The sequence below is a fragment of the Varanus komodoensis genome, unplaced genomic scaffold (genome assembly GCF_004798865.1).
Source record: "Varanus komodoensis strain SLA01 unplaced genomic scaffold, ASM479886v1 scaffold8, whole genome shotgun sequence".
NCBI classification, from domain to species: domain Eukaryota; kingdom Metazoa; phylum Chordata; class Lepidosauria; order Squamata; family Varanidae; genus Varanus; species Varanus komodoensis.
The window spans coordinates 21,223,912-21,236,075 of NW_025336481.1; the positions used below are offsets into that span (position 1 = coordinate 21,223,912).

Below are 12,164 nucleotides of genomic sequence, written 5' to 3' on the forward strand. Positions count from 1 at the left end.
AAACCCAAGAGCCCCCACAACGATCAAATGAAAGAAGAGACACATTTTAGGGTGTGCAATTTCTGCCAGTGAGACCTGTAATATTTTACTGTCATTCTTTCCAATAAACACATCATTCGTCTGTCACTGCCCAGTTCAAGGGAACTGTAGGATCTTTGATGCCTGACACAGAGGCAGTTTGAAAAATGACTACCCTAGACAATTAGTTATGATCCTGTTCTTGAAGCTAGTATCTGACTAGTTGACATTAAAACTATATAGTAAGAACAAGATAAAGCATTAACAACAACCTGTTACATAAAGGCAACACAAGTTCCAATACCATGCTGGCAACCTAAGTAGTTATTTCAGTATAATACTGATTTAAAGAAAACTGTGACAACTTCCCAGAAAGGAAATACTTGCCTCTCTCAAATATTTCAAAACCCTTATGGGTTTTGAAAAAAAATGTGCACAACCCAATCCAATCATACCTAAGTAATACCTTATGAGGTAGAAGACTCTATTTCCAAGGCTTCTTTCCACTATGAAGAAAGCGTGAAAACATTTTAACTATAACTATATGGATATTATAGCAAACTGTTATTAATTCAGACATAGGTCAGTGCTTGTGTAGTAAATAAATTTAAATCAAAATTGAAGTAAGGGAATTAAAGAAAAATAAATTAGCTTTTTAAAGTGAACATGCTTGGTTACCAGTCACAGGCACTGATCACCTAGATATTTCAATCATAACAGTTGTGGAAAGTGGGATTAGCATCCTTGCCTCATTAAAAGGCTTTCAGAGAGCAATCAGTTCTAACAGTTGGAGGTAGAATGAATTCACCAAGCAAGCAGGCTGCCCCATTCTACGCATTCATCCCAAGTCCAGAAGGGAAAGTGTGTCACAAATGGCAACTGGAAGAAAAATGTGACTACTTAGGCAGCACTATAAAGATTACCCTAGTATCAGGACAGGTACCCAAAATGGTTTCACAGGAGAAATTCAACTGGTTGTGGCAGAAGTAACAGGTAAGTGCAACACAGACAAGCAGAGCCAAGGTTATATTTCTCAAATGAATCTTGACAGTATGTCTGTCAATTCTGTTTATTTAATTTCTATACCACCCCATAGCTGAAGCTTTTTGAGTGATTTATACAGCCCATATAAAACAAGTGATAGGATTACAATAAAAATATAAATAACGTTTTAAACAGCTAAAAACACTGCTTTTAAATATTGTAAGCCGTCCTGAGATGTTTTATCAGGAAGGATGGGGTAGAAATGTTTTAAGTAAAATAAATAAAATAAAATAAAAACAGATAAAAAGACAATAACAAGGATTAATGAAAAGGAATGGCTCTGTAAAACACCTGATACCCCCCCCCCCCGCACACTTCAAGTCTCTGGGCAGCCAAGTAAATCTTTAAAGCCTCAGAAAAGAGGACTGTCTTAACCTGGTGCTGAAAATGACAGTTTCTGCACTAGCCAGGCTGCAGTGGGAAGTTATTCCATAGATGGGGAAATAACCCACCTATAATTTTATATACTGAATGTGCCATGTTACTGTCTTCACCACATACTTCCTTTTAACTGGTACTAGTGCATGAAAAGAGACTTTAGCAGATTAAAGAGTTCAAACAGCTGGGTCATCAGAAGTGTTCAGAATGGATACCTCAAGAGACTACAAATATACATTTCTCCCCATGTATAATAGCTTGGTGGTAGCTTTTTGCACTAACTGCAGTTTAAACAAACCACATTTCTCTAATTATGACTTTCACAGGGAACTTTAGTTTGTTTAAACTGGAAGATAAGGGCAGGAGGGGGAAGAATGGCTATGGCCTGCTTATGTAGTAGGAAAGCATTTTTTCCCAATGCCTCTGAATGAAGTTAATTGGCATGCTGATCTCAAGATATGTTACCTCAACAATGTGTTAAGAGAAATGATGAAAATGCATGCAGCCAGAAGACTGGGTTTCTGAAGACTAAAAAATTGCATTAACAAAGAAGTTTCTTGTTTCCTTCTAGTAGTAGCACATTTAGCTAAGCAATTAGATTTTTTTTAATATTAGAGAACTTTTAAGTATATATTTTTGCATTTACAAATGCAGAACACTTAAAGATATCACAGAATTATTGTAAAATAAAAATAGGCTTTTCAAAATGCTTTTTGATTGCTGCACAGATTGTGTTAGAAGGTAAGGATGGAATTCCTAGTCTTCCAGTATCTTTTTACAAGTAACATACGTACTAGGTCCTTTGGAAAACTCTAGATTGATTATGTTTCACAATTTTCATTTAAAAATAAACATAGTGTATTTAAGTGCCCATGTATTTAAGGCTTCCAATTGTGCTAAAGTCTCATTCAACTTTTAAGAACTGGTTCCAGAGTTGTTTCCTTCTTCCTCCTCATCCCATTTTTTGTATCCTGTCTACAAGTCAGTAAGCCTACAGATAGAGATTGTCTAGTTTTTAACATCCCTAGAAAAGTTTAAGTGCTGTGTAATTCACTATTTTCAATTATTAATAGTGGCACCTTTATCATCACTGTGCATGTATAGTCCACCTTTCTTCCTCCAGAAAGGAACCCAAGGCAGATTACAAAATTATCCTCCTCTCTACAAAAACAATGATGTGAGGTAGGTTAGACTGATGGCTCAAAATAACCCAGTGGTTTTTCTGCTGTGTGACTAGAACTCAGATCTCCTGTTTTTCAGTCCAGCTGTATATACCACAAATTACTTGAAGTCCTGGAAATCAATTTGCTAATTACAGAGGTCAAAGTATGTAGGATTGGCATGATGCATTCTGGGAAAATAAAAAGTTTGTTTTCCTAAGAATGGTCTGAAATACATTCAGCAGCAACAGCTTCCATTTCACACCTGACTGAGGTACTAGCAAAATACCCAATTTCATAAAGCTGAACTGTACTTTCACATAGCCAAATCCCTAAATATATGTGTTACTGCAGATTAGTTAAAGTGCATACATTCTCAGCATATATTTGAGTCAATAATCAGCAAATCCAGGGCTTTTTTTTTGTCATAGAATGCACTGGAACGGCGTTCCGGCACCCTTTTTTCAATGGATTTTACGAAGTGATTTTGAACGGTGTAGCAGATCAGCAGCAAACATCATTAACATAGTGCCTGCAGGCTGCTATTGTGTCTGCTATCTGCTAGTGAGAGAGAACTGCTTGGGACACTGCTCCCGGCTTGGGATTGGTGTGTGTGCTTACTGCCCGCGGGGCACCTTATTTTTTTTTTTTTTTTTTACACATAAAGCACTGAGCAAATCTATAGTCTTGCAGTTACAGTCCTATATACAGACTACACTTGCAAAACTCAAAAGTTGGACCATTTAAGTGTTTCACTTAAAGCAACTTCATATTACTTCTTGATATACCAGGGAACCTCTAGATAATCCTCTGGGGACAAGGGATACTACGCTTGGAGCAACCTTTCATTTTAGGGGACCTCATTCTGCTGAACGTAAAACAGATACCTTTCTGCAAGCAGGACAAAGCCCATTTTCATCAGTGCGTATACGATGCCAACAGAAGCGACAGATCTGGTAACCACAGGTGCATGGGAAGAAGTTTATATCATCAATTTCCAGAGGCTCCATGCAAAGGGGGCATTCCACAGGGTCTTCCTTCGCATCTGGGCTGCGAGACATCTTTGTTTCCACACAGCAGCAAAAAAGTATATAATAACTTAAGGGAGGAATAACGTCAGCACAGAAAACTAAAATGAAGATACTTGAGGATCTGCAAGAGAACAAAACAAATGAATTCATATTTACTTCTGCCTTACAGAATACAACCATACAACCATATATTTCAGAACATCTTGGACTGAAACAGCTACTCTTGCTTTACTATATGAAAATATAGCTTTCATATAGTAAACAGCTTTAGTTTTCTGGTAGAAGTCAATAACTGACCAAGATCAGAAGACACATTATAGCTCATCATGGGTTACTTAATTAATAAGCAAGCACAGACCCGTGAGCGCAGCTTGCATATCCAACCCATTCTCAGCAATTTTCATGTTGTACAAACCCAACAAGTCAAAAGAATTCTCACATAATCCTAAAACAGACCAGGGGTTATATAATCATAAACCAGGCTCACTGGCCTTGCACACCATGGTAACCCCAAAGTTGGGGTTGTATATTCAAAATGACAGCTGCACATGCTGCAGCTTCACTATGTCTTTCAAGCCAACCCATTTCCAATGGCTCCCATCAATATATATATGGGTGCAACCTGACAGTATAAACTGAATTTTTTAAAGCCTCTTATATTTGTTAGCAACCTTCTCCTACTGGCCATAGATTATAATTCAACACAAGAGACACATGAAACAGTGACGTCTACAATAAAGTGTAGCACTAGCTCATGTGTCTGGGAACTGCAAGTAATCCTCCTCAGTTGACTGTCCAGTTGCATCTTGAATGCCTCTAGCATGGGAGAACCCTCAACCTCCTAAAGTAATTGGTTCCATTGTCATACCACTCTGACAGTAAGGAAATATTTCCTGACATCTAGCTGAAATCTGGTTCTCTGTAACATAAGTCCTTTACTCCATGTGCTGCTCTGAACAGACAATTCAACAGTGGTAGCTTGGTGTCTCTGCACAAACATGATATGGCAGTTCAAGTCCTTACAAGGGTATGGTCTACAAATGTCAATTATGGTACACCAAAGAATGATATTATAGTACTTAACACCTTTTCAGATGCATTCGTTTCAAGGTCAGTGTACAACAAAAATCTTGTGTGTAACTTGCCACATATATTGAGCCTGTGATAAGCAGATGTATGGTCAGGATAGCCATGAAGTCTTGAGTGGTTCCTGACCAAGAGGTCTTGGCATAGATGGAGAATTCTACACACATGTACAAAATCAGAATGGGAAGCCTCATGTTTTGAACAGGCGTCAAAATAAACCTCCTAAATCTAACACTAGAACACATAATCTTGGTTATGTGTTACTCTAGAATCTATGAGGGGCAATGGAATCTTTACAGATTACTGCCACATCATACCTGCAACATGCATTCCGAAAAAGTAAAGAACTCTTTTCTGATATTGCCATTCCCTTTCTATGGGTTGAATTCAGACTTCCCCTTCTAAGAAAAAAGCTTCTTTTGGTTACACAAAGGACAGAGATCCAAAGGCAGTTTTCCCTGGAGAAGGGGAAAGCTAGTTCCCCGTTTCATCTTCAGCATTCTCTAAATCCTTCAGAGCAGTTTTTCAACGGATACAGCAAGAAAGGAGGAGCCTTTCCTCATTTTCTAAAGCAAAAATCTCCCAAGTGTGGAGTTTTGCTTCTAAGAAGTGCAAATCTCTGCCTACAAGACTATGGTGAAGTTTTTCAACATCCACTCTGCACCTCAATTATTAACACATTTTATTTCCAGACTCTGGCAGGAACTCTTCTCCAGTTTGGGATGGAGTCTTGTAGTGAAAGTGAATTTCAACATAATCTTGGAAAAGGGGTCTCTGGCCCACCTAGCAAAAAGTTCCAGAACAAATGTCAAGATTTTAAACACTAAAATACCAGGCATCTTTCTGTAATCTCCAACACAAGATCAGTTCAGAATGACTATCTACACCAGCTCATACAAACAGACATCACTAAAGGACAGTACTCAAGTATGCAATTCTTGAATTGCTTCAGAAAAGTTCATCTGTGATCAATATGATTGTTCACTTAAGCTCTCTGTTGATTTTTGTCAGTGCTTGTTCGGTTTGCAGTGGCTCCCATCAACATGTGGCTACAAACTAAGAGTATAAACTGAATGTTAAAAAGCCTCTTCTGGCCACAGAATATAATTCAACAAGGGACACATGAAACAGTGCCTTTTACAATGATAGGTAGCACTAGTTCATGACACGTAAAAAAGTGTCTAGGAACTGCAAATAAGAATAAAACAATTAGTCTGGCCACCCACAAATGGATGGTTCAGAATTCAATATGAATAGCCTAAAAACCTAACGCTTAAAAAGTTACCTACTATACTGAAGAAGGCTATGTTGAAATCAACTTGGATTCCCCAACCATGTAAATGCAATTCCCCATTCTGTTTTCCAGATGATTTAACATGATTGAAATAATTTGAAAAAAGTAGCCTCACTTATCCAATTACAAGACAAAATGAACAATTGAAAACACGAAGAATATTTGACCATTCTTTCTGGACCTCTTGCACACCCTGTTTCTCCTGCTTGTGCAGAAACACTAAAGCACTCAGTGGGCAAATACAATCAAACTCTAGATAATGAAATAGCCCTGTAAGCAAGCATATTTGAAAATAGCAAATTTAAGCAGATGTTTTGTGAGCATAACTACTTAAAACTCTGAACTTCATGAAATGTATCTTAAGCAACTAAAAAACATTTCAAAGCGAGTCAACCACTTTTTGGTTAAACTAGCTGTTTGGACTATATGGGATACAGCTAAGAAATACTACACAGATTCATTATCATAATGTGAGAGGGTTTCTTCACAAGTCATCAGCAGCAGTGGTGTTGGCGTCATGACAACCCTTTTCCACTTTACCACACAAGACATGGTTGGCTCAGTGATCTACAATCAGCTCCGGCTGAAGATAACAGCCAAACCCAGACTAAGCAAAAGAGTTGCAAAATATAAATATTGTATATATAATGAAGATGCAACTATTAATCTGTGGAGTCTGATCTAAAAACTTACCTAACTGAAGGACAGTTTTATATTTCAACACACATGAATACCCAATAGAGGGATTTACATGTTTGAGGGAGCTGTAGGGTCTCCCAGGCTGCAAACAACAGCTGCACAGGAAATATTTCTTTGTCATTCATATCTGGCATGTATAGTAAGTTTTTGCCACAGGCATCAGAAAGTATATTCATAAAGTGTAATACTGGTGCGGTCAGCCACATGACATCCTCATATGCTGTTTCAATACTTTGTGCTGTTTGTATACCATGAGGTATGTTGGGGTATGAAACCTAATATCCTCCAGATATAATCCTAGACCTAAACATGCATAGAATTGTAATTTAATAATCTTACAATGACATTCTTTGAACACAATATTCAAAGACATGAGGAAGAACTGCTGCTAGATTTTGTATCTGTATGCTGTTGTTGTTATTTTGTTAACAATTTGTTAAATGTCAACGATTAAATAATTTGTTATATTTCAGTTGTCATTCAAAATCTTGACTCAGAAGCTATAGCAATATGTTGACAGCTCAATCTAAAACATAATGGTATCCCTCACAAAACTATTTGCATTTTCTCTTGTTGATCAACAGCCTAATGTTAATTTCTCCAATAACTATAATTTCGACAGCAAATTCTGCATTTCAGAACTTCTTCTAGCTATTTTTACTGCTTGATCAAATGCAAAGATACTATTCCAAATCTGTTACTGAAATCAAAATGAAATATTAAAAGCTATGGAAAAACATTCCAACATTCCATACTAAAACAAGTTAGATGTGCCAGTAAGCTCAGCTGAAGAATATGTTGACAAAGCTCAGTGTTGCCTTCTCTAAAAGAACGTTATTTCATATCAATTGTATTTTGGAATTTAGAAAATTGCTAACTGTATGCATTAATTTATATATCTGTTGATAGTAATCTGCTTAAAATGGAAGTATGATGCCCATAAAATGAGTTAAATTTATCCAAGCCCACTTTCAGAAGTGTATACTTAAAAAAAATGCAGGGAGAAAGAGTTTAATAGTTCATGTATACCTGCAATGGGGCCTGACCTAATCTCAATGAACCCAAAGTGTTTACCCTATAATTACCCCTTGGGGATACACCTAACACATGGTTACTTCTAGAAGACCTTCCCCAGGTGTTTCTCATACCAATAGGTAATTTTTCCTTATGAGAATCCAAAATATGCAACTCCAGGGTACATGCGTTCAAATTAAACCCTCTTCACTCAACTGCCACAGAACAGCCATACCAGAAACTGCACAGGAATGAAATACAAATTATATTCACCTATTTTCTCAGCCAGGTTTCCCAGACAAAGCTTCTAATTACAGTGCTTCTTCAGAGTAGCAGCAGCATACCCACTCAAGCTTTTCCTTTACAGGAACAGTCTGTGCATAGGTCAAAATCCAACTTTATGAAAGCCAGTCCTTGCACACACCCTAAATCTGCACCAGAGGGTCCCAAACACTCAGAAGCAGCATTATGCTCCTTTCTGCTTCAGGCTTTTATGAATTGTCATTCTATAAACAAATTGGCCAAAATGCAGATTTTATTTATTTATTGTATTTGCATTAAATTGTGCTTTGTCAACATTTATGCCATAGGTTAGCTGGTACATATAATAGTTTGGAAGTGCCATGAGAAGCCTCACAAAACAGCTGTCATGGTTGTGGGCTTACTCATTCATAAGGATGTTCGAATCAGCAAAACCTAAGCATGCTAATGTCATCTGTATTTCATCTCAAAGCTTGACAGATTGCTAGCTGCTTTTTCTTGCTGTATGAAAATCCAGGCATATTTTTCCAAACATACGTATCAAATACGCACATCTTTGGATATATGCAATCTTCTCCCATTAGTTAAAGTACATTTCTGCATTATTTTTCAAAAGGACATTTTTTCATGCACATTTTCCAAAAGTATTCATGCTGCTAAACTTAATTTTGGTAGTTCCCAAATCACATTGCAAAGTTTGAAAAGCATCATCTTTAACCCCAGATTGACCCACAGGGTTTAGTCTGGAAGGTACAAATTGTGTAAATTCTGGTTAGAAAGGAACAACAATTAATAATTCATCTTGCTCATACATAAAATGATTTGCATGTAGTCATGGCTTATCACAAAACACTCATTTCACAAAATGCAAACTAGTGCAACCAAAGCAAAAGTACTATGTCCAAGGACTTAGGTGCAAGCCACTGGTTAGATCTAAGATCCTAAACACAAAATGACTCTGTTGAATCCAAATAAAGACAGTGCTGAAAGGCAGCATTTTGCTTTACAGCATGGTAACCTTTCAGCCTTACTGCTGAATCAACCCTGACTGCTCTTTAGCAGAACAGATACTGAAGCTGAAGCTCAAATATTTTGGTTACCTAGTGAGAAGGAAGGAAAAGAAAAGACCCTGACGCTGGGAACGACTGAAGGCAAAAGGATGGCAGAGGTTGAGGTCGCTGGATGGGTGCTGGGGTGTGGGGTTGGGTAGGATCTGGGGGATGGTGGAGGGCAAGAAGACCTGGGGGAATGCTGTCCATGGGGTTGTGAGGGGTCAGACATGACTTTGCAACTGTACAACCACCACCACCACCACCACCACCTTTCAGCTAAAAACATGGTTTTCCCCCAAAATCTTTAAAAAATAAGGTTAACATCGAGACCTGATCAATGCCAAGAGAGGTGCTGTAAGTACCACACTTGAGAACCAGGTTTATGTTAACCATGATTTGTTGCTTTAGCAATAAGACATGTTGGAGATGAGCAAACTATAGCTTTTTACCTATTTCTGGTTTACTTTTCTTACAATCGCTTTGCCAGCTTTCAGAGCAGTTTCATTTCCAGATTGCTGTTGTTCTGTGTCATCTCTGTTTCAGTGGACAACAGTACAACGAAGTCAGAGATCAGTTCTGTGTTCAGACCTCATAATAAACCATGGATTAAACAAGCCAAGGGTTATATACCATGGTTTATATCTATGGTCTATAGTTGGTTACCAAAGCATTGTTTGTTTGTAGGTGTGGGTTTATTATACAACTATCCAGATTTCAACAACCTGCCTAATTACTTAAAATTATCTGAGAAGGAAATCAGAATAGCTCAAACCCAACAGCTTTCAATTATTAAGAATCTAGGAACATGGGAAGGTTCCTTAAAACCAACCCATCTAGTATTATCTACCCTGATAGAGAGCAGCTCTTCAAGGTCTCAAGGAGAGATTCTTTCCGTATAACTGGATATGCCAGAGAATGAATCTGGCATTTCTACATACAAAACATATGTCCTACCAATGAGCTCTGGTCCTCCAATCTAGCAAGAATCATGGTCATTCAGCAACTCCTGAATCAAGCACAGATAACCTGAGACAATTTTCCTGGTATTGGGATTCTTTTAATTATTAATTAAATTATTAATAATATTTTAATTACTGTAGCATGTTAATTAAAGTAAACATACTTTAATGGTTTAAACTGTAAATCCCCTGGACTGCCCTGGCAGAAAGCAGTATATAAATACAATACAACAAGAATGTATTCTAGCTTAAGCTAAACAAATAATGTCAACCAAGTTGATGTTAAATTCAGAATTAACAACACTATACATAGCAGATAGATGGCATTTAAACTGAACAGTCAGGTTAATTAACTGAAACCATCAAATGAATTCTTTCTAGGAAACTCTTAATGAGTTCAAATAACTAGCAGGTTTTGACAGGTACCCTGGGAAAGTTAAAGCAACCACACATGGAAACTACATACACCATAAACAAATGTTACGGCTTAACACATCAACAACCGGACAGGAATTATTCAAGTAATACTCCCTTTGGAATTACACTATGTCTGGCTAAGGGTAATATAGTCTTACTTACTATATCTTATCATTCAGAATTGCCATTAGTGCCTAACATATGCCAAGCAAAATTATAAACTATGAAAGTATTTTGGTATATTGGCTGCTGCTCAAATAGTCCAGAAACAAAATGAGGAACACTGTTTTGGACCACCTGTTTACCGGTAATAGAAGCAGTCAACTTAGCTACAGTACCATGGACAGGGTATAATGTAAACACAATTTTTTCTATCAGACTCAAATATTAAAACCTGGACCTGGCATCTAAAGTAGATGCTAGGATCAGATAAACTATTTTCATAACTTTCAATACAGTTGCATCAGAGCTGGAAGATTCTGTATACTCCAACTTAGTACTTGCAACCTGATCAGTTGTTTGCTCTGGCAAGTTTCTGAGTGCAGAATTCATTCCATCTTGACTATATGTGAAATAGCTTCAGCCTACTGATTAAAAAAAAACACATTTTTCTAATACAATTTGTAGTCATAACAAAGCAACATCAACATTAGATATAGAGCACCTACGATGAAACTGCTTTCTTGTTTTAAAGCAAGCTTGAGTGTAAGAGGTCATATTTTTTCCTTGCAAAAAAAGAGTTATTCCTATGATCAACCACCTTATTAAGCAGGCCCTGCACTTCTCCACAAAGCCTATCAGATTTTTCTTTTGAGTTTTCCTCTGAAATGTTAGTATTTTCTAAAAAGTGTTTGGCTTCCCCGTCCCTCTCTCCAAGCTTCAGAGAGAAAGATGTTTCTTCTATCTTAGCCAAGACAGAAAATACAAATAAAGTTATTTAAACTTGAACTTAAAAATGCATTTATTTATTTTAAACACTTTTATGTTGACTCATCTCTAACATGAACAAAGAGCAGCTAACATATCAGAAAATATCACAGATTTAGTGCACGTATAGTGTTCCATGTTCCTAAGAAATATGAAACCACAATATTGACATAATAGCAGCACCATTTCTAGGGAAAACATAATATTCAGTCAAAGACTTATTTAAATAATGATTTTTGCCAGCCACCTTAAACAGAAAGGGCTTCATTACCAAGACAAGCTACAGAGTAGGTGCTACTACAAAGAATGCCCTGCCATTGGTAGCTGCATCTCATGCTACACAGGGTCAAGGGAACTGAAGCAAAGCACTGAGCCATAACTGGGGTTTATGGAGAGGCAGACATGGAAGAATACAGCACTTAAGTTAGTCAAATCCCAAACTGTTTAGGGATTTCAAAATTAATTCATGTACCTTGCCAGAAACAAACTAGCAACAAGAACAGATCAAAGTGCCTGTTTGCAATAAATATCCTGCCTGCAGCATATTGCACTATTTTATGAGTTTTCCTTGTTTTTCAATAGCAAAGTACAATAGTTTAATCTGAAGGTAACTAGAGCTTGAATGATCATATCAAGAAGGGTTGTAGTTGACAAAGCAGTTGAAACTGGAACAGGACACCCCTCACTACCAATGGCAAATCTAACCAGATCAAAGGGGACACCTGGTTACTACCTGCCACCCCATAATCTTGACCTGTAACAAATTCTGATGTATCAACATATCCTGAATACCGAACAGTGGCCACCCTCACTAATTATACTAG

General features: G+C 37.3%; 1 protein-coding gene across 8 annotated transcripts in view; it reads right to left on the minus strand.

Moving 5' to 3' along the window:
* Nucleotides 1–12,164, minus strand: part of CNOT4 (CCR4-NOT transcription complex subunit 4) — a 53,793-nt gene that overhangs the window by 37,513 nt on the left and 4,116 nt on the right. For all 8 annotated transcript variants that reach the window (XM_044454907.1, XM_044454905.1, XM_044454906.1 and 5 more), the window contains one exon: nt 3,488–3,752. In XM_044454907.1, the coding sequence (XP_044310842.1) occupies nt 3,488–3,661 (174 nt within the window). In that variant the 5' untranslated portion in view covers nt 3,662–3,752. The remainder of the gene's footprint in view (nt 1–3,487; nt 3,753–12,164) is intronic.